Source organism: Dermacentor andersoni, chromosome 5, assembly GCF_023375885.2.
Source record: "Dermacentor andersoni chromosome 5, qqDerAnde1_hic_scaffold, whole genome shotgun sequence".
NCBI classification, from domain to species: Eukaryota; Metazoa; Arthropoda; class Arachnida; order Ixodida; family Ixodidae; genus Dermacentor; species Dermacentor andersoni.
In genome coordinates, this window is record NC_092818.1 from 3,910,900 (window position 1) to 3,938,309 (window position 27,410).

At 49.2% G+C, this 27,410-nt stretch overlaps 1 protein-coding gene across 3 annotated transcripts in view; it reads left to right on the forward strand.

The window, feature by feature from the left end:
* LOC126529909 (nuclear factor related to kappa-B-binding protein) overlaps positions 1–27,410 on the forward strand; it is a 437,784-nt gene that overhangs the window by 119,067 nt on the left and 291,307 nt on the right. For all 3 annotated transcript variants that reach the window (XM_055070097.2, XM_055070098.2, XM_050177360.3), the window contains 2 exons: positions 984–1,185; positions 22,192–22,329. In XM_055070097.2, coding sequence (XP_054926072.1) covers positions 984–1,185; positions 22,192–22,329 — 340 coding nt within the window. The remainder of the gene's footprint in view (positions 1–983; positions 1,186–22,191; positions 22,330–27,410) is intronic.

Genomic DNA, 27,410 nt, shown 5'->3' on the forward strand with positions numbered 1-27,410 from the left:
TCCGCATGTCTTCGCAGTCGGCGCTTCCATGCTGATTGAATAAATGCAGAAAAGAGGAAGACAAGCGGTAGACTAGGTTACACCAGCGCCTGGTTACACGTACAACATGGAGGTATGCACATAGAGGAAGCTACGGCAGCTGGGCTAGAAGCGCATACGAGGCGGCCATTTTTCGTTTGCCGATAGCGATATGGTAACGCGGATTTAGGGTCGTGCTCGATTCTAACGTGCATGCAATTTTTGGACCCGTTTTATCAAAGAAAAGGTGCGCATTAGGTTTGAGTAAATACGGTATATCTTGAAATATTTTTTCTGCCTTTGTGTTTTTTAAGCAATTCGTTGAGTTAGCTTGACAGAAATAAAACAACCCCTCTAAATTATACAGAGGTGGAGGAACAGGATGTATGGTTATTGCATTATAATCTCCAGCATTGTCTCAGTATCCAGTATACGTATGTACTTTCTGTAGCATCAACAGTCTGTGTAGGTGTTGCAGTGCTCTGGCAGCATGACTGCACTATCTGCTACTTGCACCACAGCATTGGATGGTTGTGGCAGCTCTTGCTTTGCTACTTTGGGAATGCAAGAGCAGTAGTCTTTCAGTTTAGTGCGGAGCTGCACATATCGGTACTCAGTTGTGCACAGTGCTTTCCTTTGAAGGAAGGTCAGAGGGAGGGAGCTGCATCGTGACCGCTACCTTCTGCAGATGCTAGGTGCATTGGGCCAGTGCTAACCTACGAGGCCAGAACTTGGAGGATGACAAGGAAAGTTGAGGAGAAGCTAAGAACTAGACAATGAGTGGCAGAGCAGAAAAATGATATGCATAATGTAAGACAACAAACGAGGTTAGCAAGACACTAGGCAGGGGTAGTTGGAGATCGCTGGGAGGAAAGTGGACATAATATAGGCTGCCAATGGCATGGCAGGTGCACTTGTGGCTGTGTAGTGCTCTTGTGACACCCATGAGGTGCTGTTGCGTGCAGCGACTGCTGGACGCTTGCCTGGACTGGGGTCCATGGGGTGGAGTGCCCCGTCCCATAGGAGGGGGTGCAGCAGGGGGGTGTGGAGGCCCCCGCCAGGTGCCTCTCGCACAGCGCACCCGCTGGCGTTACTGCACTGAACTGCAGGAGCTGCGTGACCGCCTGGGGCAGCCACGCACCTCAGATGAGGATGACCTTTGCTCTGGTGAGTCAGAATTTGCTATTTCTAGTCCTGCTTTTGCACAGCATTTCTTACATTTCGTGAAATAGTAAAGGACCTCATAATGCAAAGAAGGCGTGCAGACATGGACACAAGAGAAGAGAAGTGGACAACACGAATGCCGGGAAGTTGCATTTCTTTCTTCTTTGCATTATGAATCCTTACCAACTAGCTCAGCTTTCTGTTGTTTTAGGTAAAGGACCTGTTCACCTTCCCCAATGGTTGTGACCTCTGAAGATATCTAAGAAAAAGTTCAGAGTACCTTTATTGAGGTTTAATTGATGATAAGGGTATATTTGAACCTCATTATAATAAATGTCAATAAAATGACATTTGCAGCTTAGCTCCTATGGTGTAGTAATACAGGGTGCCAATGAGCAGCAGTCTGTGCACCACAGTTGCGGCGCAGCTGATCCACAGTCCAGCTCAAGCTAAAGGAAACAGAGAGAGGAACCGTGGTACAGTGGGCATAAATGTGACAAAGTATTGGATGTAAGCAGGTAGACAGTGCTGGGCCAAGATGGGTTTGGGGGGTTCAACTCACTGAACAAGAAGTAGGGGTGTGTGAATATTTGAAATTTTCTAATAGCGAATCGAATAGCGTCATATTCGATTCAGTTTTCGAATGGAACAGTCACTATTCATAAATGTGAATATATCTCGATTTCAAATATTTCACAATGTCAACTGCACCAAAATAAACATAAAGTTAGAGTAAAAATACGGTAAACTTTCACCCCCGTGGGCATAGCATGAGAAAATGCGTAGTGGAGCAGGCTGCATCACTTAAGTAGACATACTTTAACATGCTGTACAGCGATCATTTGCACTCTTTTTAAGAGCCCTGTCCATGTGAAGAAACTACTTGTTTGCTCCTATTGATGCATTTGTGCTTTTAAGAATGCTTCATAACATACTATGTAATGACAGAAACTTGCTAACTTTAAGAGTATCGGAATGTGAACATCGTTTGTATTAATTGTGTTAACGGCTGCTCATTATTCGAAAACTATTTGCAAAGTATTCAATAATCAATTCAATTCGATTTGCGTCTGGCACTATTCGATTCGTATTTGATGTGGTCACTGTTCGCACACCCTAGAAAGACGTATTTCACAACCCTAGAAAGAAGGCTTTTAGAGTGCAAGGGCATTAAGACAACATGGATGAAAGGGAAATGCAATTTACTGTGACATTTCGCTTCCCGTAGTTGGGACATTACGAATGCAGACCTGCTAGTGGCCATTAATAAAGTGAGCACACGAGAGAGCCTACTTCACGGGGCTCAAGCCCGCAGGCCATGGGGGATAGAGTGACATTTGAGAAATTTATGGTGGGCACCTTTGTGCACAGGCCAGTGTCGAGGTATTTATGAAGTGAGCACACAACTTCCCATACCTCGCTCCACCCCTCAGGCGTGTATGCCAATATTTTGCATGTAAAGACGGACCTGTGCAAGATGTGTAATGACAGGTTGCATAGTGATTAAGGGAGAGGAGAGAAAAGCTTTATTGATGAAAGTCGACGAGGAATGGAAAAGTTGGCCGCATCTCTTGTATTTAGAAATTTAGAGCCCATGTGGTGCATACTGAGGTGGTAATAACCAAAATTTTTATACTATGAGTGAGGCACCTTAATATGAACACATATATTTTGGCAGCTTGTGTGCTGTTAGGGCCCTGTTTGTTAGGGGCTGTAGTGCAATCATAAATGTTGGTGTGTCGAGTCATTTGGCTTTTCACTGTAGTCTTGTACCGTCTTGTGCTGCAATATAATCAGTGACTGCACGTGTCAAGCATCGTCGTGATTGTCGCATTCTCCGTTTGTAACAATCATTCAAATTTTACATCTGCATTATGATTCAGCACTTTAAAAAAAAAAAGAACATTTGGTGTCATTTTAAACAAATGAAGTGGTTGCTGTGATACTTGAACACAGTGTTTTAGCAACTTCTTGTAGTGATGTGTTCGTCATTACGTGACTTTTGTGGTACCATGAAACATCAACAAGGTGGTGTGAGATCACTCAGCAACAAAAAAGAAAAAATCTTAAGAGCCGGTATCATGTCGCAGGATACAATTGATCTTAGGCATTTAATTGCATGACTGAGTTTGTGACTGAGATTAGTGGTTATGCGACAATCCTTAGCTATTTCTGAAGTGCCCTTCTATTATGTGGATATACCGTTAGACTGAAATAATTTTGCCTTATAAGTGAATTTTCACGCTTCGGTACTTTTAATATCTGCTACAAAAGAGGAGCAGAAATACAGTATTGCAAGAGGATCATCTGTAGCATTGCAGTCGTTAGACACAGGATGTCACAAAACTGAGTTCCTGGTGGCTAATATAATGCACTCTTTAGTGGGCTCTTGTTAGCTTGACAGAAGGTAGTGGCCATAATTTTCACAAATAAAGAAAACAGCGCAATAACGTTGACTCTCTAACATAATTTTAACAAATTTTTGCACTTTTCTCATGCACGTAAGCATGCGAAAACATCCTTTTTATAAAATGCTTCATTTTTATACTGTTGCTGCGAACAAGAAAAAAAACAATGAAATAATAGAAGAAAACTATGTGTATAAACTATGAAAAAACAGTGTTCATGAGAGTTACTCACAAAAAAAGACCATTAACCTTTGTCTATTCTATCAACAGCAGTGTTCTTCACGAAGTACCTCATTACAAATACCTGGGCCTCTGGATAACAAGTAACTTAGACTGGACTAAACACATTGATTATGTCGTAAGAAATGCAAACTGTAAGTTGTTCTTTTTACGAAGAGCTTTAAAATTTACCACTCCTGATGTCCGCATGACCGCATATAAAGCGCTTATTCTCCCATCATTAGATTATGCAGCCATAATCTGGGACCCATTCACTAGGACCAATATTAACAAGATTGAAAGCGTACAGAAAAAGGGTGTGCGATTCATAGATAACAGCTTTGGACGTTCTTCTGTTTCTGCCCTTTTAACCAGAGCAAACTTGCCACAAATAACGCAAAGAAACCGGTCATTTAGGCTAAAATTTATGTATCAGATTGTAAAGGGGCACTATAAATTAGGCACTTCAGACCTTTTCATCCAGGTATGCCACTAGACAAAGGCACCAATTAACAATTGCTCCGTTTCACACACGTAACAACTCCTTTAAATACTCTTTCTTTCCGTGGACAATAACTGAATGGAACCAGCTTACTAACACCCAAGTTCAACAGCCTTCACTTACCTTGTTTACATCGTGTCTAACTTAGTAGTTACCGTATGCCTTCTATTTCAGTTTATATTAGTTTATTTACTCTTATGTATCTATGTATTTGTCGGTTGCCTTTTTTTTGTGATCTTTTCAACATTTGTACCCTCCTGCCAAAATCCCCAAAGTGGGATTGCAGTATCAATAAATAAATAAAAATAAAGAAAAATGCATATTAAAGCATAACTGCGAGTCGGCCTAGTTGGAACAGATTCATACTAAAACTTTTTGTGTGCAAACAAACAGGGACGAAGAATAGGGGCAACACAAGGACGAGCGCTTTGTCCTTGTGTTGCCCCTATTCTTCGTCCATGTTTGTTTGCGCACAAAAAGTTTTAATATGCATGTTAAGTCGCACAGCAATCCTCACACTGCGCTGTCACTCATAGTGCCGTACCTTAGTAACTATTAACTTAGTAACTAGTAACTAGTAACTTAGTAACTATTCTGTATTTGATAGAGAATCGAAAAAGAAGTAAAAGGTATGTATGTATGCATACAAGCGATAAAGTAGAATCACGATAACTAGCTACATTTAAATTCACTGTACAGGATTACAGGCGTTTTTATAACCAGTGTAAGAATAGCAGAAAATTTTGTTGCATAACAGCAGTGCCAACAGAATAGGCTGAACGCAAGCCGAACACCAACAAAAAGCACCATAGACATACCGAAACAGAAACAATGTTTTGCACTCCTTTCATATATAGTAGGAATTGGAGGGCTATATATTGCTACGGAACAGTATTTGTGATGACGAAGAGGTGAGCAGCGTGAAGACGACGACGACGATTAGAGGCTAGCGCGGGCTGTTGCCTGTTGCCCAAGTGCGGCGTATTTCATTGTAAATATACTTGTATACAGTGGAACCCCGTTCATACGTTTTTCACCGGACCGGGGGAAAAAAACGTAACAGCCGGGAAAACGCAACAGTGAGGAAAGCTCCGAAAATGAATGAAAAAAGTGCAGCTTCAACTATAGACAATTTATTTCCACAGAGTGCGCTTAGGACTTAAAAAAGTCTAGAATGGTGGCTTGCCGTTTCTTTCGCTCGCTATAAATCGCCACACGTTTCTCAATACCCTGGAAGGCCGCATTGCTGTCAGCGTCGCTGTGAGGTGCGACGTACCTGCGGAGGAGGTCCAGAGCCGCGACGGCTTCTCCAAAGCTAGGATTTGGCAACTCCCCGGCATCATGTGGCTCGTGCTCCTTGTCACCGCGCCACGGCAATGGCAACGGACGAACGAATATCCGCTGGAAATTTTGCCCTCTTTGGCGTAATCATGCTAACGTGCTAACGATTGTTTAATATTGCTGCGGAGCGCGTGCGTCCGAGCAGCCCGGTTGCGCGCAGCGCGGCGTGGGAGAAACGTAAACAAGAGAGGAGAGCAGGCCCGATAGGCGGAGCAACGCCACGAGCAACGCCAACTTCCGGTTTCACTTTAGCTTCACAAAGAGTGACGTCAGGGCCTCTCCCGAGTTTCCTTCCTCCGTGAGTCGACCCGTCCAACAACCAAGCGGTGACCGTAATCACAGTGATGATAGTAGGATCATTTTTCACGAATGGCGGCCTCATGCGGCCTCTCGAACTAGCGTGCGGCTTCTTGCAGCCAGTTCCATAGCCAAGCCCGGCCAAGCCCAGCCAACTCGTCAAAAGCCAAAATGGCGGCTGGAGCGCGTTGTCTACTTTAGCCCAGGCGGGTTCGGGGTGCTAAGTTGCGACGTATCATGCGGGAACGTTATCACAGCTACAACGTAACAGCGGGGTTCCTTATACATTGAATCCTATGGAAGCTATGCCGGGACCGGATGAAAACGACGTAGCAGCCGGGAAAACGCAGCAGTGAGGAACGTAACAGCGGGGTTCTACTGTATAGCTTTTCGTCTGCATCTTCCTACGTAACATATCAGGTGGAGGTGGATGTGGCCTGTACCTCGTCACGGAGCTTCTCAGTGGACGGTATGTCGAGCCTTCCTTCATGGCTCCCGGAGATGACAACTCGACTCCGCCGGCTCCGACACCTGCTGCCATTTCGACGACCTATGTCACTCTCCCCGGTCCCTGTGATTTTGGCGTATTCTCGGGCAAAGATGGGGAAGGCGTCGAGGACTGGATCAGCCTGTACGAACATGTCAGAGGCAATAACAGGTGGGATCCTACTATCATGCTTGCCAATGTAGTCTTTTACCTCGGTGGCACACCTCGAGTTTGGTTTCGGGCGCACGAAGATGAGCTCACCAGTTGGGATTTGCTGAAGCAAAAGCTTTGAGACTTGTTCAGCAACTCCTACGGTCACCGACCTGCTGCCCAGAAGGCACTTTCCGTCAGTGTGCAGATGTCAGCAGAGCCCTACGTCACGTACATTCAGGACGTCTTGGCTCTGTGCCGCAAAGTTGACGCGCACATGACTGAGTCAGACAAGGTTTCCCACATCCTCAAAGGCATTGCAGATGACGCCTTCAACTTGCTCGTTTTCAACAACGTGGCGACGGTGGATGCAGTTATAAAAGAGTGCTGCTGCCTGGAACTCGCTAAAAGCTTACGTATCGACCAGCAGTTTGCCTGTCTGCCCAACACCCCTGCGACATCTTCCTGTGCCGACGCTTCTTGTCCCAACACTGGCGATGTTACCAGGATCGTCCAGCGTGAGATCGAGGCCGCCTATCCGGCTGCCTTCGACTCCAGCCCCTCCAACGCACCTGCAGTCATGGTTTCCCTGATCCAGGCAGTTGTCCGCCAGGAGTTCGCAAACATGGGTCCTCACACCATCTGCTCGGCCCATCACCCTGATACCCACCCGGCTTCTCGAATCGGGTACATTTCTCGGCACTGTCGCAGTCGCTGGAGTTTCCCGACCTGGTCTACTTATACTGCCTACTCTCGCCCCTCAGTTGGCCCTTGTCGTCCCTATGCCACACGCTTCGATAATGCTGCCACTGATTCTCTTGCGCCAAACCGCCCCTATTCTCGTTCGCCTTCGCCCCAATGACGACAATCTTGCTCTCCCCAGCCCCATCGCTCCTATTTGCCGACTCCCTCCAGACGTAGCTCCCAGCCGGAAAACTAGACGATGCAGCGCCTCGAGGTGACGCTGCATTGCTCCCTACGTGACTAAATCCTCTACTGGCTTTGCCCACTCATCTGAACCTTCTTGACGTGCAAGTCGACGGTGTTTCTGTGTCTGCTCTTATAGACACTGGGAGACACTGGGGCGTATTTGTCGGTAATGAGCGTTGACCTTCGTAACCGGCTGAAGAAAATAGTCACGCCCGCCACCATGCCTGTTGTCCGTGTCGCCGATGGTGGAACAGGCCCCGTAATTGGTATGTGTGCCACCCGTGTCTCCTTCGCCGATAACTCCACTATCTTGCTATTCACAGTCATCACCCACTGTCCCCATGACATCATCCTCGGCTTAGACTTCCTCTTTGCACATTCTACTCTCATCGATCGTTCCACTAGTACTCTCCGCCTCGACCTGCCTGTTCTGGATCCCACTGAACCACACCCCCAGTCACTTCAGTTCCGTTGACTTCGTTCGCTTGGCGCCTTCGGCACTGACTTACGTTGACTTCGTGTCATCCCCACCAGTCCCCGACGGTCACAACATCGCGGCTCCTATGCAAGACGTCCTCCTTACACACGGGATCACAGTACCTCATACAGTTTTATCTATTACGGCGAATTGCGTCTGCCTGCCAGTGGTCAATTTTGGCTGGACGACACAAGTGCTGCCACGCGGGATGTCTCTGGCCCAGCTTTGCTCATTCGAGGATCACTCAGTAGCATATATTGCAGTAGACGACAATTCAGCCGATCTTCCTCTACCATCGCTGTCGGCAACTTGTACCATCGCCGACTTACAGAAAACGATTGCACCCGACATGCCGTCCGAGCACGTTTGTGAGCTCTATCGCGTTCTGTTTTCCTACTACGATATTTTTTACTTTAGCAATCTTCCTTTTGCCCAGACTACAGCTGTTAAACATCGCATTAATACCGGTGATGCCCCTCCTATTCATCACTGCCCGTATCGATTGTCACCAGCTGAGCGTCAAGTTATTCACGCCGAAGTTCGCAAAATGCTTGCCAAGAACATTATTGAACCGTCATGTAGTCCATGGGCATCGCCTGTTGTACTGGTAAAAAAGAAGGATGGCTCATGGCGCTTTTGTGTGGATTTTCGGCACCTTAACAGGGTTACCAAAAACGACGTGTAGCCCCTACCTCAGATTGATGACGCCCTTGACTGCCTCCACGGTGCTCGCTACTTCTCCTCTATTGACCTTTGCTCAGGCTACTGGCAGATTGCCGTGGACGATCTCGACGGCGAGAAGACTGCTTTTGTAACACCCGACGGTCTTTATCAATTCAAAGTGATGCCATTCGGTCTATGCAACGCTCCTGCCACTTTTGAATGCATGATGAGCTCCCTTCTTCACGGTTTCAAATGGTCCACGTGCCTGTGCTACTTGGACGACGTTATAGTATTTTCCCCAATGTTTGCTACGCACCTCGAGCGCCTCTCCGCAGTCCTGGATGTTTTTCGTCGAGCCGGTCTGCAACTCAGGCATCGAAGTGCCAATTTGGCCGTCGCCAGATTACCGTCCTTGGGCATCTCCTTGACACGAATGGAGGGCAACCGGACCCAGGCAGGATCCATGCTGTTACGCACTTCCCTGTTCTGAAGTGTGTCAAGGATGTGTGCAGCTTCATTGGCCTTTGTTCGTACTTCCGCGATTTCATGAAAAATTTCGCGGCCATAGCATGACCACTAACCGAGCTTTTGAATAAAGACGCCCCTTTTCAGTGGGGCGATAACGAGGCCTCTGCATTCTCGCATCTAATCGACTTCTCACAACGCCTCCCATTCTGGCCCATTTCGATCCTTTTGCGCCTACCGAAGTCCGCGTGCCCGCGGACTTCGGTGTCAGCGGTCACGGAATTGCAAGCGCAGTACTGGCACAGCAGTCATGGAATTGCCAGCGGTCACGGAATTGCCAGCGCAGTACTGGCACAGCGGTCACGGAATCGCCAGCGGTCACGGAATAGACGCAGTACTGGCACAACGGCAGCGCGGCCACGACCGTGTTATCGCTTACGCCAGCAGGCTGCTCTCACCCGCGGAGTGCAACTATTCCATCACTGAGCGTGGGTGTCTGGCGCTAATTTGGGCGGTTGCGAAATTCCGCCCATACTTATATGGCCGGCCCTTTTCCGTTGTCACAGACCATGACGCGCTTTGCTGGTTATGCTCACTGAAAGATCCTCGGAAGACTTGGTCGCTGGGCCTTCCGCCTCCAGGAATATTTGTATTCTGTCATCTACAGATCTGGCCGACTACACAAGGACGCTAATTGCCTGGCTCGCTACCCGGTCGACGAGCCTGCCGACGCCGACAGTAGTAGCATCAATGACATTTTCTCTGTGTCTCGCCGATGAGCAGTACCGAGACCTATCGCTGCGGGCACTCATCGACGTCTGCGCTCTGCACCTACCGACGCATCCGTTCGCCGATATGTCCTCCAGGGCAGCATTCTGTACCGAAGGAACTTCCTTCCTGATGGATCTGATGTTCTTGTCGTGCCAAAACATCTAAGACAGACTGTGCTCTTTGAGATGCATGACGCACGCACTGCAGAACATCTTGGGGTAACCTGCATGTACGACCGCGTCCGCCGCTGCTTCTATTGGCCTTGTCTCGCTCGCTCCGTCCAACGCTATGTTGCTGCCTGTGATCCCTGCCAGTGTCGAAAAACAGCTCAGGTGCTACCTGCCGGTCATCTCCACCCGATCACCATCCCTGTGGAACCGTTCTTTCGTGTTGGATTAGACCTTCTCGTTCCCTTTCCCACGTCATCCTCTGGGAACAAATGGGTAGCCGTCGCAACTGATTATACCACCTGATACGCTATCACGCGGGCTCTCCCTACCGGTTGCCCCACTGACGTCGCGGACTTTCTCTTGTGTGACATAATCTTGCTTCATGGCGCCCCATGGCAGCTGCTTACTGACCGCGGTTGTAACTTCCTCTCGAAAGTTTCCGCCAACATTGTGCGTCCCTGCTCCATTCAACACAAGCTGACTACCTCATACCATCCTCAAACCAATTGCCTGACAGAGCAGTTGAACCGTACTCTTACCGATATGCTGTCCAAGTACGTTTCCAAGGACCACCACGACTGGGACATATGCCTTCCTTATGTCACATTTGCGTATAATTCTTCCTGGCACGTCGCCGCCAGATTTTCACCATTCTATCTACTGTACAGTCGAGAACCGACCTTGCCCCTAGACACGGCACTTCCTCCTGCTGCGATCTCAACAAGCAAGTATGCGCGAGATGCTATTGCCCTCGCCGTCCATGCACGGCAGCTTGCCCGTACTCGACTGACGGCCTTGCAAACCACTCAGCAGCGTCAGTACAACGCCTGCCACCGTGACGTACAGTTTTCGCCTGGTGCGCTCGTGCTGCTGTGGTCGCCCTCTCGTCATGTCAGACTTTCAGAGAAGCTCCTTTCGCGATACACAGGGCCCTACTGCATGCTGCGCCAGGTGACGCCTGTGACGTACGAAATTGCTCCCGTGAGTTCAACCTCGTCCTCTACTCTGACATCTAGTGATGTTGTGCACGTCAGTAGGCTCAAGGCCTACTACACTGCTTCCGAGTCCGGCCTTTAGTCGCTCCAGGACGGCGCTTTTGCCTCCGGGGGTAGTGCTACGGAACAGTATTTGCGATGATGAAGAGGCGAGCAGTGCGAAGACGACAACGATTAGAGGCCAGCGCGGGCTGTTGCCTCCTGACCAAGTGCGGCGTATTTGATTGTAAATATACTTGCATATAGCTTTTCGTCTGTGTCTTCCTACGTAACAATATCATCAGTTCACTGCTGCTAGCATATTCGATTACCAAACAATCGCCCAAATCGTTTACAGTGAAGTCGAGATGGTCAACAATGGGTCTGGAAGAAGGAGCAGGAGCAGGCATTCCAGCGCAGCAAGGAGCTAATCACCAAGGCTCCAGTGCTGGTGCACTTCGATCCTGCTAAGCCTGTTGTCCTTACCGTAGATGCGTCGCCGTACGGTGTGGGAGCCGTCCTGGCACACCGGAACAAAGATGGCCAGGAACACCCTGTGTCCTTTGCTTCTCGACGGCTTCATGTTGCAGAGCAACGTTACAGCTAGCTGGACAAGGAAGGTTTGGCCCTCATGTTCGGTGTCGAACGCTTCCACCAGTACCTGTGGGGCCGGAAGTTCGAGGTGGTCACGGACCACAAGCCGCTGTTGGGGCTGCTGGGGTCCGACAAGGCACTTCCTGTGCAAGCATCACCTCGAGTGATACGCTGGGCCTTGAGGCTGACGGCTTACAGCTACCAGCTGGTTTACCATCCGGGAAAGGACCTGGGACCTGCTGACGCCCTGAGCCGCCTGCCCCTGCCAGAGGTGCCTGATGCTGTTCCAGAACCTGCTGAAGTGTTCATGCTGGAACACGCGTACCCGGAGGTGCTCTCCAAATCTGCGGTGTCTCAAGCGACCAGCCGGGACCCAGTCCTGTCTCAGGTGGTCAAGGCGGTGTCCCGTGGAGAGGAATTGGTGCAGCAGGCCTATAGCCACAAGGCCGTTGAGCTGAGCTTGCAGCAGGGCTGCCTACTGTGGGGTTCGGGGGTGGTGATCCCACAAAGTCTCCGGTCCAGGATTATGCAGTTGCTGCACGCGGGTCATTCAGGGATAGAAAAGACTAAAATGGTGGCCCGGTCCCATGTTTGGTGGCCTGGCCTGGACCAAGACATCGTGCATTTGGTGCAGAGCTGCCAAATCTGCCAGGAGATTCAGCGAGCCTCGCGTCATGTGGAAATCACCCCCTGGCCGTTCCCACAGAGACCCTGGTCCCGCCTACGTGTGGATTTTGAGGGACCCTTCAAGGGCCATTACTTCCTGGTGGTGGTGGACGCCTTTTCAAAGTGGGTGCAGGTTATACCCGTCACCACTCCATCAGCAGGCGCGACCATTGCAGCGCTACGACAGGTCTTCGCCGCCCAGGGGTTGCCAGATGTCATCGTGTCCGACAATGGTCCTGCTTTCGCCAGCGCAGAGTACCTGGCCTGGCTGACGAAAAACAGAATCCGCCGGATGATGGTTCCACCGTACCACCCTGCTTCAAATGGTGCAGCTGAGCGGGTGGTGCAAACCATCAAAGGCAAGCTCAAGAAGAGCCAGACTGGGGATTTCCGGACACAGATTGCCCGGATACTATTCCAGTACCGGACCACACCTCATGATGTCACTGGCCGTGCCCCCTGTGAGCTCCTGCTGGGTCGGATGATCAAGACACCTTTGCACGTCTTGCATCCGGACCTCCAATCCACAGTGCTTTTGAAGCAGCTGAAGCAGAAGCTGGCTGCTGACCAAGGATGCCGTCCCGGGCCTTTGCCAGAGTCGGGAGCTCCAGTTTTCGCCAGGAACTTCCGTCCTGGCCCACCCTGGTCTACCGGACAGGTGGTGTCTCCTGCCAGCGCGTCATCGCAGCTCGTGCGCATGCCAGACGGGGCCACGTGGCACAGACACGCCGACCATGTCAGGCCTCGCCTCGGGACCTGGCCAGCACCCCCGACTGCCACTTCTGAGTTCCAGCCCGCAGGAGGACTAGTGGCAGCACCAGTCGCTTCCAGTGGAGTACCACCTACCTCGGAGGCGGCAACCATAGCCAGTGGTGCGGCACCCGTGGGACCGGTGTCAAGCCCGGCACCACTCGCAAGGCCGACCACTACGGATCCCCCGGATGGAGCAAGGCTGGCTCAGGCAGCACCCGGCGTTGCCACACCCGACCCGTCAACACCGGTGCCCAGGCGGAGTACTCGATGGCGGAGGCCACCAGACCGTTACTCACCTGGGTAGCAGGCACCGTCGACCCAGCTAGGGTGGAGGCAGAGCCTCATAGTGTGAACTTGGACGTTTGTTTTTTATTTAACAAACAAACTGGGGGTAAGGGGTTGTAGCAAGTATGTGACGCCCCCTCGGACATAATCTTGGTTCGCCCGCCAAGCTCGGCGGCCTGCTATAGCTCGGCAGGCAACACTGGTCACCGCACCACAATAAACACTGACGAGCACGGCAGCTCGCCGGTCAGTAATCATTCAGCACCACCACGCTGCGGAGTGTCCGTCTATCGGAGGGTGCCAGAAGCCCTCCCTTGTTCACGACCCGGGGTGGATCGTGACAGCTGCCATGTGCATTTCATCGCCCATCCATACTAATGCATCAACGGTGCCATCTATAGCCCGATCTCATAACAATTTGCTTAAATTGAAGTTTCTCACTACTCCATCACACATAACTGTGTATTATATAGACACAATTTTTATTGGTTGTATTATACGACGTTTTCACGTGGTCCTGAGAAAGTCGTATAATCGGGGTTCCACTATTACTATCACTTTCGTGAGACTGCATTGGACTTGTCGAAGTATGTGTCCAACGGCATTCCTGGCATTGTGTGCAAAAGCGATCGGCACATGTGCAAAAAATGCTGGGGCTGATTACACTGGCACATCTGGTGTGGCGTTATGCGAAATCTGGCAAGTGATAGTAAAGTGAAACCTCGTTAAACCGTAGTTGGCTGGAGCTCGGAAAAACTACGTACTAAATGGTAGTACTGTTTAACCGAAATAGCATGAGATCGCCCACTTACCTGTCGAAAACGGAACTCAAAGAGAGTGCGATGAAAGGGAAAAAGACATGCAGTATTTGTTCACTTCGCGCGACAAAAGTGTTATTTTTGTTTGATGCCGCGGCGGCCTGGCACGACGACAGCATCCTCAATTTTACTGCAGCTGCGTGCCAGCTTTTCAGCCAGCCCCCTCTTCTCAGCAAATGCTCGCATGGCAGATTCCTCGTTGACGTTATGTATTCTCCGTGCACGCGCGCAGTAGTGCTGCAGAAGTCCCGCGGGCGCATTTTCATTGCTGGGTGCCGGAGTTTGGAATACTTTTTGTTTGGAATAGAGTTATATTATCGCGCCCCTGTTCTCGTCGCGACGATTGCATTCATTAGGCTGACGTAACGCGTAGCTTTTGCCACTGTCGGGCCTGAATCGCCCGCGCTGTCGCTTTCCGTGTCGTCCTTATCACTGTCGCTAGGCGACACTTTGGCAACAACAGAGGCAACGATGGCAAAAAGTCGAACCTTGTAGCCGACATGTCTTCGCGGTCGCAGCAGCGCTGCCGAGAAACTTCTTCGCTTTCCAAATGCCATATACCGTAGTCAACAGCAGATCCTTGTCGCGTGCCAGCGCCAACTTCTTCGTGTTACGTTCGATAGCACGGACGATGTCTAATTTTTCTATGCTGAGCACCCGGCGTCTTTTTTTATCCGAGCTTCGGAAGGACGCGAGTCCTCGCTCACATGACGCCATAACGTTCTCTGGCACGGCGTCGAAATGATGCTGATGTTGATGCGGCTTCACGCGCAAACGCACAGGGCGCTTGGAGGCCGTTGTTCCGATCTCTGAGGCTTGTTGTTCTGCCGGGGCGCCCGATGGAGACGACGCACTGCCGTGTTTGCGCGACGAAAAGTTGAAACGCTACGTTTTAACCGATGCATACGCAATAAGCTGGTACGGCTTATGCGAATACAAAACACATTATGTTCAATGGCCGCTGAGTCGGGGATTTGACTTTACTACTTTTAAAACGAAATTACTGTTTAAGCAGGTACAGTTATGGAGGTTTTACTGTACAGTGAAACCTCATTAAACCGTAGTGGCTGGAGCTCGGAAAAAGTATGTGCTAAACGGTAGTACTGTTTAACCGAAATAGCATGAAATCGACCACTTACCTGTCAAAAACGAAACTCGGAGAGAGTGCGATGAAAGGGGTAAAAAACGTGCAGTATTTATTCACTTCGCGCGACAAAAGTGTTATTTTCATTCAATGCTGCAGCGGCCTACCAGTGACGACAGCGGCCTCAAACTTACTGAAGCTGCGAGGCAGCTTTTCAGCCAGCCCCTTCTTCTCGGCAAACACTCGCATGGCAGATTCCTTGTTGGCATTACGTATTCTCCGTCCATGCGCGCGGTAGCACTGCAGAAGCCGTGGGGCACCTTTTTCATGGTGAGGTGCTGTTCTCGTTGCGACGACTGCATTCATGAGGTTGACGTAACGCGTAGCTTCTGCCTCTGTTGGGCCTGAGTCACCCGTGCTGTTGCTTTCCGTGTCGTCTTCATCACTGCTGTTGCTAGCTGACACTTCGGCCACAACAGAGGCAATGATGTCGAAAAGTCGAACCTCGTAGCTGACATCTCTTCGCGGTCACAGCAGCGCTGCCGAGCAACTTCTTCGCATTCCAAATGCTATACACCGTAGTCAACAGCAGATCCCTGTCACGTGGCAGCGCCGACTTTTTCGTGTCACGTTCGATAGCCTATACAATGTCTAATTTTTCTTCTATGCTCAGGGTGTCTACCAACTGGGAAAACCGGGAAAACTGGGAATTCTCAGGGAATTTCAATAGTCTGGAAATACTCAGGAAAAACTCAGGGAATTTGTGCTTCTATGAAGGAAAATTAGATGTAATCTTATTGAAAGGGAACGAAAGTCGTGTTAATTCTGGCTCCAGTAACAGAGGAATTGCAAAGAATCGTCATTGACGCTGTGTAATTGGCACAAGGTGTTGCAAGAGTAGTTAACTACCGATTTCCAGACGCCCAATTTTTCGGGCATGCCTGATAATTTGCATGGCTTCGCGGCACCACTACGTACTCCATAGAGTCATTGTATAGTGCCCTGACTGCAGGTCTGAAATGGTATTAATCAAAGCCACCACCGCTGCAATTTTGATTATCTCGCCGCCTCAAACCGATGCTCTTGCACACAGATCCGCTGGCAGCCGTAGCCACCACTTCGCAACGTTAGGCCTAGCTGCTTCTACTTTCGCTAGCTTCTTGCCCTGCGATGCCGTGTTTTTCATTTAAAGAATTCGCTGCTGTCAGCAATGGCACCGACTCCGCCTTTGTAATCCTCGCGATTGGCTTCCAAGCTCGCAAAGCACAGTGCGTTGCATAATGCCACTCTCCAAAAGTTAGCTTTGCCTCAATACAGAAATGTTACGTGGGGAAGCATAACAAGCGTGGGAAAGGGCAATTGTCATGTGACACAGTATGTATTCCTTAATTATACACACGTGCACCCCTGTCTCCTGTTACAGTACGAGCACCGATATGCCTAATAAGTGTACTGGCAGGCCTTAAGAACTTTTTCAGACTTGCCTGTGGCAATTTGAGCCCTTAGATCTTTCGTTACTGCGAGAAAACGGTAGTTCTTTATAGATCTCAGAAAAAACAATATTTACCCCTACAAATAATATTACACCACACATTGCAGCATAGCATGTTGTGCATAATGAAAATCTTCTTCCAAAAACATATGTTGCCAAACAAAATTTTTTTAGGTAAAACAAAAATTCTAGAAGGCACCATTTTTGATGCCAGTTGATAAAAACAATAAAAAAACGATATCTGCTAAAACATTAATATTAAAGGTAATTATGAATACACATTTCAAAAATAAATAACCTGGAAATAGTGTCTGAAAAAATAAATGCTCAGTACACTGCCATTCTTCGGATACAAAAAAGAAGCTAAGGCCAGTTCATCGCTCATGCCATACAGTGAAGCAGCTCCTAGATTTTGTGAAGCATAGGTGCACTCCGCACTTTTCTTGCAAAATGTCTCGTATTTGTTCATCTTTCGGTCCTCGTAACACATTTTTCAGTTACATCTTTTCGGCATCTGAGGATAATCCGATGAGAAGTCCAGGGAACGTACTTCACCAGTTCGTCTAGAGTCATGCACCCAGGCACGTACCCAAGGGGGGGCCCGGGGGGGGCCCGGGCCCCCCCCGAAATTAAGCGGCATACCCCCCCCCCCCCCTTATCCGCCCAAGGCACCACTCTTCACACATATTCCTAAAGCTTTGACAAATCAATCTACTCGGCGGTCAACACTTTGCTGCCTTTTACAGCGAAAGCAGTGTATGACTAAGTTCCGTAGTTTTTTTCGGCGTCCGTTAACAGAAAAAATCATGATGTGGGCCAATCCTGGTGATAGTGCAAAAGGGTCCAAGATCAATGGCACATACCTCTGTGAACTCGGGAACCTATAACGCGCCCTTCGGAGTCTTCGGGTTATGGGGACATATGGGGAGTTCCTAATGCCTCCTTCACCTCCACCTGTACAAAAAGGGAATAACCACACCGGGTAACGGGTGACAGTTATATTGCTTATGGGTTTAAGGTTCATTGCAGGGTCTGATAATCAACGCTTTTTCGCAATATCTTATTTTCCACCTTATCTAACCCTTATCGTGGATATATGATTCCGAGGATCTGCCAGCGTCGTGGCTAGGTGTCACTCGAGGAAATAATGAAGCAAAAGGAAAAGTTAAGCGCAACTGGCGTTTTCTCCGGCCACAACTCATTCCACGAGCTTACAGACCAGCCGACTGAACCGAATCCCTTTCCTGGCCCCTGGATTAGTATAAACAAAGAACATTGAACTAACGAAGCAACAGTGATCCGCGTGATCGTTGAATCGATGGTGACAGAAAAATTGTGTTGGGCATTATAAATAAATAAAAATATTATAATTAAAACAATAAATAGATGGTGCAATAGATGGTGACAACTGAATTCATCTTGAGTTCATCGTGAAGGCACCGAATTAATGACAAAACTGACCTCCACACCCCAGGAGATGCCGATAACTACCACCCTCCAAAAGGAGTGAAAAAATTGACTATTCCACTCTGTGAAGATGGAATGGCAGTGAAAGCTGATGACAGTCAAAGCTCTTAAACGAAAAGCAAAGTGTTTCACATCCGCTGCCGGTCGGCCTGAATATAGTGTAATATCGGGCCGACCCGCGGCGGAGTGAAGCAGGCGTTAAGCACCCCGCATACGTGGGTCCATACCGAAGGTAGTACAATGCCGGGCCGACCCGTGGTGGAGGTGAATCAGGCATTAAGAACTCCCCATACGTAGGCCGATCCCGAAGATATCCAAATACCGGGCCCACCGGCGGCGGGGATGAAGCAGGCGTTAAGCGCTCTCCTCACGTGGGTCCATCCCGAAGGTAGTGCAATGCCTGGCCGACCCGCGGTGGAGGTGAAGCAGGCATTAAGAACTCCCCATATGTAGGCCGATCCCGATGATATTGCAATACCGGGCCCACCCGCGGCGGGGGCGAAGCAGGTGCTAAGCGCTCCCTACACATGGGTCCATCCCGAAGATAGTGCAATGCGGGGCCGACCCGCAGTGCAAGTAAAGCAGGCATTAAGAACTCCCCATACGTAGGCCGATCCCGAAGATATCCAAATACCGGGCCCACCGGCGGCGGGGATGAAGCAGGCGTTAAGCGCTCTCCTCACGTGGGTCCATCCCGAAGATAGTGCAATGCGGGGCCGACCCGCAGTGCAAGTGAATCAGGCATTAAGAACTCCCCATACGTAGGCCGATCCCGAAGATATCCAAATACCGGGCCCACCGGCGGCGGGGATGAAGCAGGCGTTAAGCGCTCTCCTCACGTGGGTCCATCCCGAAGGTAGTGCAATGCCTGGCCGACCCGCGGTGGAGGTGAAGCAGGCATTAAGAACTCCCCATATGTAGGCCGATCCCGATGATATTGCAATACCGGGCCCACCCGCGGCGGGGGCGAAGCAGGTGCTAAGCGCTCCCTACACATGGGTCCATCCCGAAGATAGTGCAATGCGGGGCCGACCCGCGGTGCAAGTAAAGCAGGCATTAAGAAGTCCCCATACGTAGGCCGATACCGAACATATTGCAATACCGGGCCCACCCGCGGCGGGGGTGAAGCAGGCGTTAAGCGCTCCCCTCACGTGGGTCCATCCCGAAGTGCAATGCCTGGCCGACTCGCGGTGGAGGTGAAGCAGGCATTAAGAACTCTCCATACGTAGGCCGATGCTGGTGATATTGCAATATCGGGCCCACCCGTGGCGGGGGCGAAGCAGGCGTTAAGCGCTCCCCACAGGTGGGTCCATCCCGAAGGTAGTGCAATGCCGGGCCGACCCGTTCGGGCAAAATTGGCAACTGGAAACAAGAGTCGCAAGGAGTTGAGAAATTAAGCGACCTACTGAGCGAGAAAGCCAAGGCAACCGCCAAACAGGGAGGAAAAGCGAAAATTGTTTGTGAAAATATTTATGGATCAACATCTTATTTAAAAAGGAAGTAGAGAAAACGCTGCCGGAACTGGAGAATAATTCCGTGTGTTTTGAATTACGCTTCTATCAGTTATCAATCGAGCCACCTGCATAGCCATGTCCCTGCTGTGCTAAAGGCGGGGGGGGGGCGGGTGAGGTTATAACTTTCCGCGGTGGGCGCAGTACATCTAGAACCGCAGCGTCCTGCGCTCTACGCGGTTGTACGGAACTGGTGACCACGCCCCCCCCCCCCCCCCCCCCTCGTTACACAACTTCCCAAATAACGACACGAGTCGGTCTTGCTACTTGGTAGAGCAGTAAACGAGGGTTGCAAAAGAACTGTGACTGTTGCGCAAATATACATTTATCTGAAGTTCTTCCAGGGCTAATTCAAAAAGCGTTACTAGAAAACTTCATTTTGCACTCTCGCTTGTTAACTTGTTCTTGGCAAAGTTCTTCCCGCGCACCTTTCATTTGCGAGTCCATTTGATGTGGTTCTTTGTATGCCAAGTAAAGAAGTGTATCTCACATGCGTACCTGTGAGATACACGTTATTTCAATTCTCTTTTGCGGTTTTACGCGTCTTTATGGCAAATGGTGAGCATTCACATTTGTACTGTAGTAAAAGTGCCCTCCACTTCATTTGCATACAAAAGTTACCTTGGGTTTGGCCCCCCCCCCCCCGAAAAAAAATCCTGCGTACATGCCTGCATGCACCTCTTCCAGGACCAATCGCTCACAGCGTAGCTGGCCAACTACAAGATTATGCATCCAAGCATATCTGTTTGCATTTTTGAAGATTGTCTTTATCACTTCTGCAGAGAAAAAGAGTAGGAAGAAATCCCATGCCGTAGCAAACTGTCTTGCGCTGATCCGCAGTGCTGGGCCGAGATGTGCTACGGGTGGCCTTCATGGCGTGAATGGAAGTTTCTTTGCTGCCGATGCCAGCACATCATAACCAAGTGAAGTATACACCCTGAACATAATCAGGACAGGCCTCAGGCCGTGCAGAAAGATTGGCAGATAAGTGCGCACAAGGAAGGAAACCGCTCAAGGCCGTAATTGAAACTCGCCGGTGAACAGTTGCAGATGTCCCATGCTGACTCAAAACATTGTCGCCATCAAAGCTCAAATCTGCTTTGCTGTCATCTTTGGAATCGTAACTTGAGTCCTCATTAATAAATTGAGAAGTCCGAAAAATCGGACGTTGACTGTACAACTGACCAAGAGGATGCTTCAAATGATCCATGGGGCGAACGCATATCGGAAGGAGGATGAGAACAGAAAGCACTGATGCACTGAGGAATTAACAAGAAAGGAAGCGTGAAGCCACTTCTTTGAAGCTGCTTGAGCTAAAAAAACAAAAAACAAAGTGTTGGCTGACGCCAAGATGCAGGTGTCCCTCATCCAAACCAAACTAAACTCTTTAAAGCAGTGAAACCCAACACTGAGGTATTGTGTTAGGGCTGAGAGTGTGGCAGGACAGTTGAGGTTGACTTCCCAGCTGCTGAGAGAGAATCTTAGTTGTGACAAAGTTCAGGCCTCATACCGATGAGCTTGCTAAGAGTTGGTAGAAATAGCTCATGTTTGAAAATATTTACTTCTGTATGCATCTCCTTTTCATGCGTATTTGAAAATATTCTACTCGATTCGGAATGGGTTTTACCATTCTTTCCACTGTGCATTTTACTATCACCTTCTTTCTGTTTTTTTTTGTTAATAAAATAGAAATTACTCCTTACTATTGAAACTGGATTGAATAATTTTTTGTTTCAACATGCTTAGTAGAGAGTGACAGCATCGTGCAACATGGTGTCGGCCCGTCTTGACATAAAACGAAGTTCTGGCTCATTCAGGGAATTTTGCAGAGGTGCTCAGGGAAAACCTGGAAAGCTCAGAGAATTAGGAAATGTCAATTTGGTAGACACCCTGATGCTGAGCATCCGGCATCTTTTTATCCGAGCTTCGGCATGACGCGAGTCGTCGCTTGCGCGACGCCACAACGCTCTCTGGCACGCCGCCAAAATGATGTTGATGTGGCTTCATGCACAAACGCACAGGGCACTTGGAAGCCGTTGTTCTGATCTCTGAGGCTTGTTGTTCTGTCAGGCTGCCCAATGGAGATGACACACCGCCGTGTTTGCGTGACGAAAAGTGGAAACACTACGGGTTAACCAATACGTACGCAATAAGCTGGTGCGGTTTATGCGGATACAAAACACATTATGTTCAATGGCCGCTGAGTCGGGAATTTGACTTTACTTTAAAAACGAAACTACTGTTTAAGCGGGTATAGTTTAACGAAGCTTTACTGTACCTCTGAAAGTTAGTGGCTGAAAATACCTCTCATGATGACACACTTGGCATATGACACACTGGTGCTGATCATGAAAAGTACTGTTTTCTCTCCTGACATAAGTCAGCAAGTTGTACCTACTTTCAGTGAAAAGATAAACCATTGGCAGTTGTAAAACCACGGGATCTACAGCTGCATGCAAGAAGTGTTGTCCTTGTGCTGTGCAGAGGGCGGGGGGCCTCCCAAGCTGCTGCGCAAGTATCGCCGACAGGTGCACCACTTTGAAAGCTCTCTGAGCCCCGAGCTGAACCGTGTCCCCTCAACTTTGGCTGCTGGGCCCCAGGGACCGCATCGATGTGACACCAGTGAGCGAACTCTACTCTCTTTTTGTGTGCCATTTAACCAGTCTGGCAGTGTGTGTTGAGCAACATGATTTTCATATTTTACACATGCCCTGAACATCTGGTGCACTCCTTATCTTGAAGGAGTGCACTCGTCGTTACACAGTCATCATTCTGCTTAGAGAGTTTATTGGAGCTTTTGGTGAAATGATTTGTGCCAACCTTTCTTGACGGCTGAAGCACTGAGATTCCCATGGTGCTTAGGATACTACTGAAAAATTAACTTTTGTTTGTGTTAAATGTAGTCTTGTTGGTATAACAACTTTAGTTGCATAATAGAACAGTTTAAACACTGCTTAATTGCATGTATGTTTGCTGCCCTATATTTTCAACCCACAGTACCCTTCAATTGTCCACACAGGCACCATTTTGTTCATTGTGAGGTTCACTGTGTATGTAGTGTCGTGGCCCATCGTGCTTGGCAACTGCGTGTGACATGGCTAGTATAGGAGCTGTGCAGTGTCGATAACAAGGAAGGCTTGTGGAATTGGTGGCTACAAATTGTTATGGTGAGGGCATACTACTACGACAAAAACAGCAAAATCTTAATACCCAGGGAAAGCACTTGGTCCATAGGACATCTGAATCATGTCCCAATGTCCATAGACCATTTTGGAGACAAATAAGCATCTGTCGGACGTCCAGTTTTGGATATCCCACGCTGCAGATGTTCCAGGGATATGCACATGGACATGCTTTGGATATCATACCATTAATGTCCCAAGGATATCTCACATGGACCTTTTTTGATGTACGTGTTAACATTTGCAGGGGTAAGACTCCTGGGCAGATTGCACCATTTTGATACAAATGCAAATTCCTGTGTCACACTGTGCCAAACACAGAAAATTGTCTGAAATTGTGCCACGCTGCGCCAGAATGGGTTCTTCATCTGTGCTCCGGTAGTTGCCGCGAACAATGAGCAGATTCATTCTCCGAAAAAGAGTGCAGTCGTTCACGTTCCTCACACCGTGCAACACCTCCTGCACCGTTTCTTGTAATTTTTGCGTTTAAGTATTACAGGCATTATTACCAAAATTTGCATGCACTAGACAATTTCAGTATCAGGGTAATCTGCTTAAAAATTGAGCTTAGAACATTGATTAAGACAGTTGCAGTACAGTGCTCATGTTGGTTTATTCTGTGTTTTGTTGTGGTTTCGAAGTGCACCGCCGTATTTCATATTCCACCAAAATTCAGATTGGCCTGCTCCAGACTGCTTCAAAATGAAATTTATTCTGCTCCATGCTGCTCCAAAATGCAATTTTCTCCGCTCCAAGCTGCTACAGAATGCAATTTTACTTGCTCAAAAAATTGGTCCAAAATGACTTAGGGCAATCCCAACCCTGTATTCATCCTCCAATTGAGGCTTTATTTTTTAGTTTCCTCGTAACAGAATTATGTTTTCTCACATGTTTGAATTACATTCAAAAGTTATCATGTCTGCAGCTTGTGCGCATGTCATACTTTACAAGTTTTCTTATGCAATTTACTTTCAAAACTTCAGTTAGTTCAATAACCCACTTGCGTTGGACTGATGACCTAGAAGACCGAGGAATATGCTGCACTTCTGTACACGTGTGTGTGCATAGTAACGTGTGCCCATGGATGGGTGGAAACAGCTTTATTTTAAATCCGGCAAAGTTTAACGACCCGGGCTCAGGTCTCCCATGAGGGGACTTCGAGGCCTTGCCTTGTCGCTGCCTCTTGGGCCTGCTGGACAGCCCACTCTTGCGTCTTGAGGTTGCAGCTGCGCAGAATGGTGGCCCACTTCGACACAAGAGCCTTCGGAGCTACTGCCATTGTAGCTGATATAACACGACACTCCCGCAACATGTGTGAGAGCATCACTCTAGTTGCCTGACATAACTTGCAAAGAGCACTCGGGTATTGCGCGGGGAAAATGTGCTGCAGTTGCACCAGAATGGGGAAGGTTTGTGTCTGCACTTACCGCCAGACGACTGCCTGGCAATGTTTCAGTTTGGGGTGAGGTGGGGGCAATATTTGCATGTTTTGTGGATGGCAACTCGGCTAGCTGGCATTGATCTATGAAAGGTGTAATAAATGCCCTTGTGATTGTTTGCACTACTGTGTTGTCGTTCCTTTGTCCCAAGAGTACGGGAGGAGAACCCCATAAGCTATAAGAGAACAAGTCGACAAAATGCTGCGCGACGACATCATCCAGCCGTCGAAAAGCCCGTGGGCATCCCCTGTTGTCCTGGTGAAGAAGAAGGATGGAACCCTACGTTTCTGCGTCGATTATCGTCATCTGAACAAGATCACGAAGAAGGATGTATACCCCCTCCCACGGATAGACGATGCATTGGATCGGCTCTGCAACGCGAAATACTTCTCGTCGATGGACCTCAGGTCTGGCTATTGGCAAATAGAAGCTGACGAAAGAGATCGCGAAAAGACGGCCTTCATCATCCCAGACGGCCTCTACGAGTTCAAGGTTATGCCAATGGGACTGTGCTCGGTGCCTGCAACGTTCCAGCGTGTGATGGACACGGTTTTAGCAGTATTGAAGTGGCAGACCTGTCTCGTTTACTTGGATGACGTCGTCGTCTTCGCCGTAAATTTCGACAATCACCTTAGGCGGCTTGCAACAGTACTAGAAGCCATCAAGTCATCAGGGCTCACTCTGAAGCCAAAAATGTGCCGCTTCGCTTACGATGAGCTTCTGTTCCTAGGCCACGTCATCAGCAAGTCTGGAGTCCACTCTGACCCGCAGAAGACACCTGCCATCACAAAGTTCCCGCAGCCCATCGACAAGAAGGCATTGCGTAGATTTCTTGGCATGTGTGCCTACTACAGGCGATTTGTTAAGGACTTTTCACGCATCGCTGAACCACTGACACAGCTAACTCAATGTGATGTCGAGTTCAAGTGGGAAACGCTGCAGGCCGACACATTTCAAGAACTCAAACGACGCATGCAGTCGCCGCCTGTACTTGCGCACTTCCACGAGCACGCCGATACCGAAATCCACACTGACGCCAGTAGCCTAGGCCTCGGTGCCGTCCTAGTCGAGAGAAAAGATGGACATGAACACGTGATAGCTTACACTAGCCGGTCGTTGTCAAAAGCGGAAGGCAATTATTCTACAACCTAAAAGGAATGTCTCGCCATCGTTTGGGCTACAGCGAAATTTCGCCCTTACCTATATGGCAGGCCATTCAAAGTGGTCAGCGACCATCACGCGTTGTGTTGGCTAGTTAACTTTAAGGACCCTTCAGGACGACTGGCACGGTGGAGCCTCAGACTACAAGAATACGACATCACTGTAACATACAAGTCTGGACGAAAACACTCAGATGCGATTGCCTATCACGCGCCCCCATTGACCCGCCGCCGCAAGATGACGAGGATGACGACGCCTTCCTTGGAATAATAAGCGCGGAAGACTTCGCCGAACAGCAACGAGGAGACCCCGAGCTAAAAGCCCTATTTGAGTATTTTAAAGGGCACACCGACGTTGTCTCGAGGGCATTTAAGCGTGGATTGTCTTTTTTCAAGCTACAAAACAACCTGCTCGTGAAGAACTTCTCACCAGTCCGCGCCAGCTACCTTCTTGTTGTACCGTCAGCGCTGGGTCCAGAAGTACTGCACGCCCTACACGACGATCCAACCGCTGGGCACCTCGGATTCTCCCGGATGCTGTTGAGAATACAGAAAAGGTATTAATGGCCGCGTTTGACCGCCGACGTTGTCCGTTACGTCAAGACATGCCGAGACTGTCAGCGACGGAAGACACCACCGACAAGACCAGCAGGATTACTACAGCTGATCGAACCTCCTCGCCGACCATTCCAGCAGATTGGGATGGATTTGTTGGGGCCGTTTCCGACGTCAACATCCGGGAATAAGTGGATCGTCGTCGCGACGGACTATCTCACCCGCTTAGCTGAAACTAAAGCTCTACCAAAAGGCAGCGCAGCCGAAGTGGCAAAATTTTTCGGTGAGAACATCCTGCTGCGACATGGTGCCCCAGAAGTCCTCATCACGGACAGAGGAACGGCTTTTACAGCAGAGCTCACACAAGCTATTCTGCAATACAGCCAGACAAGGCGCAGGAGGACAACTGCCTACCATCCGCAAACTAATGGTCTCACGGGAGCGCCTGAACAAGACCCTCGCCGACATGCTAGCAATGTACGTCGACGTCGAGCACAAGACGTGGGACGCGGTCTTGCCATATGTAACCTTCGCTTAACACGGCGGTGCAAGAAACGACACAGATCACGCCGTTTAAGCTAGCTTACGGCAGGAACCCGACGATGACGCTCGACCTCATGCTGCCACACGTCACTGACGAGGAGAATCTTGACGTCGCTACCTATCTCCAGCGCGCCGAAGAAGCTCGACAGCTCGCCCGCCTACGGATCAAGAATCAGCAGCGTACCGACAGCCGACACTACAACCTTCGACGACGCTTCATCTTGTACAAGCCCGGCGACCGTGTTTGGGTATGGACCCCGATACGCCGATGAGGACTGAGTGAGAAGCTATTGCGACGCTATTTTGGACCCTTCAAGGTCATCTGACGTATTGGCGCGCTGGACTATGAGGTCGTGCCAGACGGCATTTCGCATTCACAGTGGCGCCGTGCAGGATCTGAAGTGGTCCACGTGGTGCGCCTTAAACCCTTTTACGGACGCTGACAAACTTACTTATTTTGTTGTTTTCTTTGCTACGAGTGCTTTTCATTATTACTTTCGTTTGTTTGCAGCATCGGGTCGATGCTTTTTTAAGAGGGGGTATTGACACGTGTACTTATCTTTATCGGGCGACCCCGTTTCGCCGCCTGACAAATGTTATCGCACAGCGCGGGACGCGCCTGCATGTATCCGAAGTTTTTGTAAAGTTATCAATGTTTCTATCCGCTGTCTGTTGTCGCCGAACCTTATGTTATCTGATTTCATCGCCTGACGCGAATGGTGTAGAACTTTGTGGAAGGCGCGCGGGTTCCAACGATTAGTCGTGAACGACTACTGCTGTATAAACGACGACTGCTGTATAAAAGCCGACGCGCTTGACCCGCT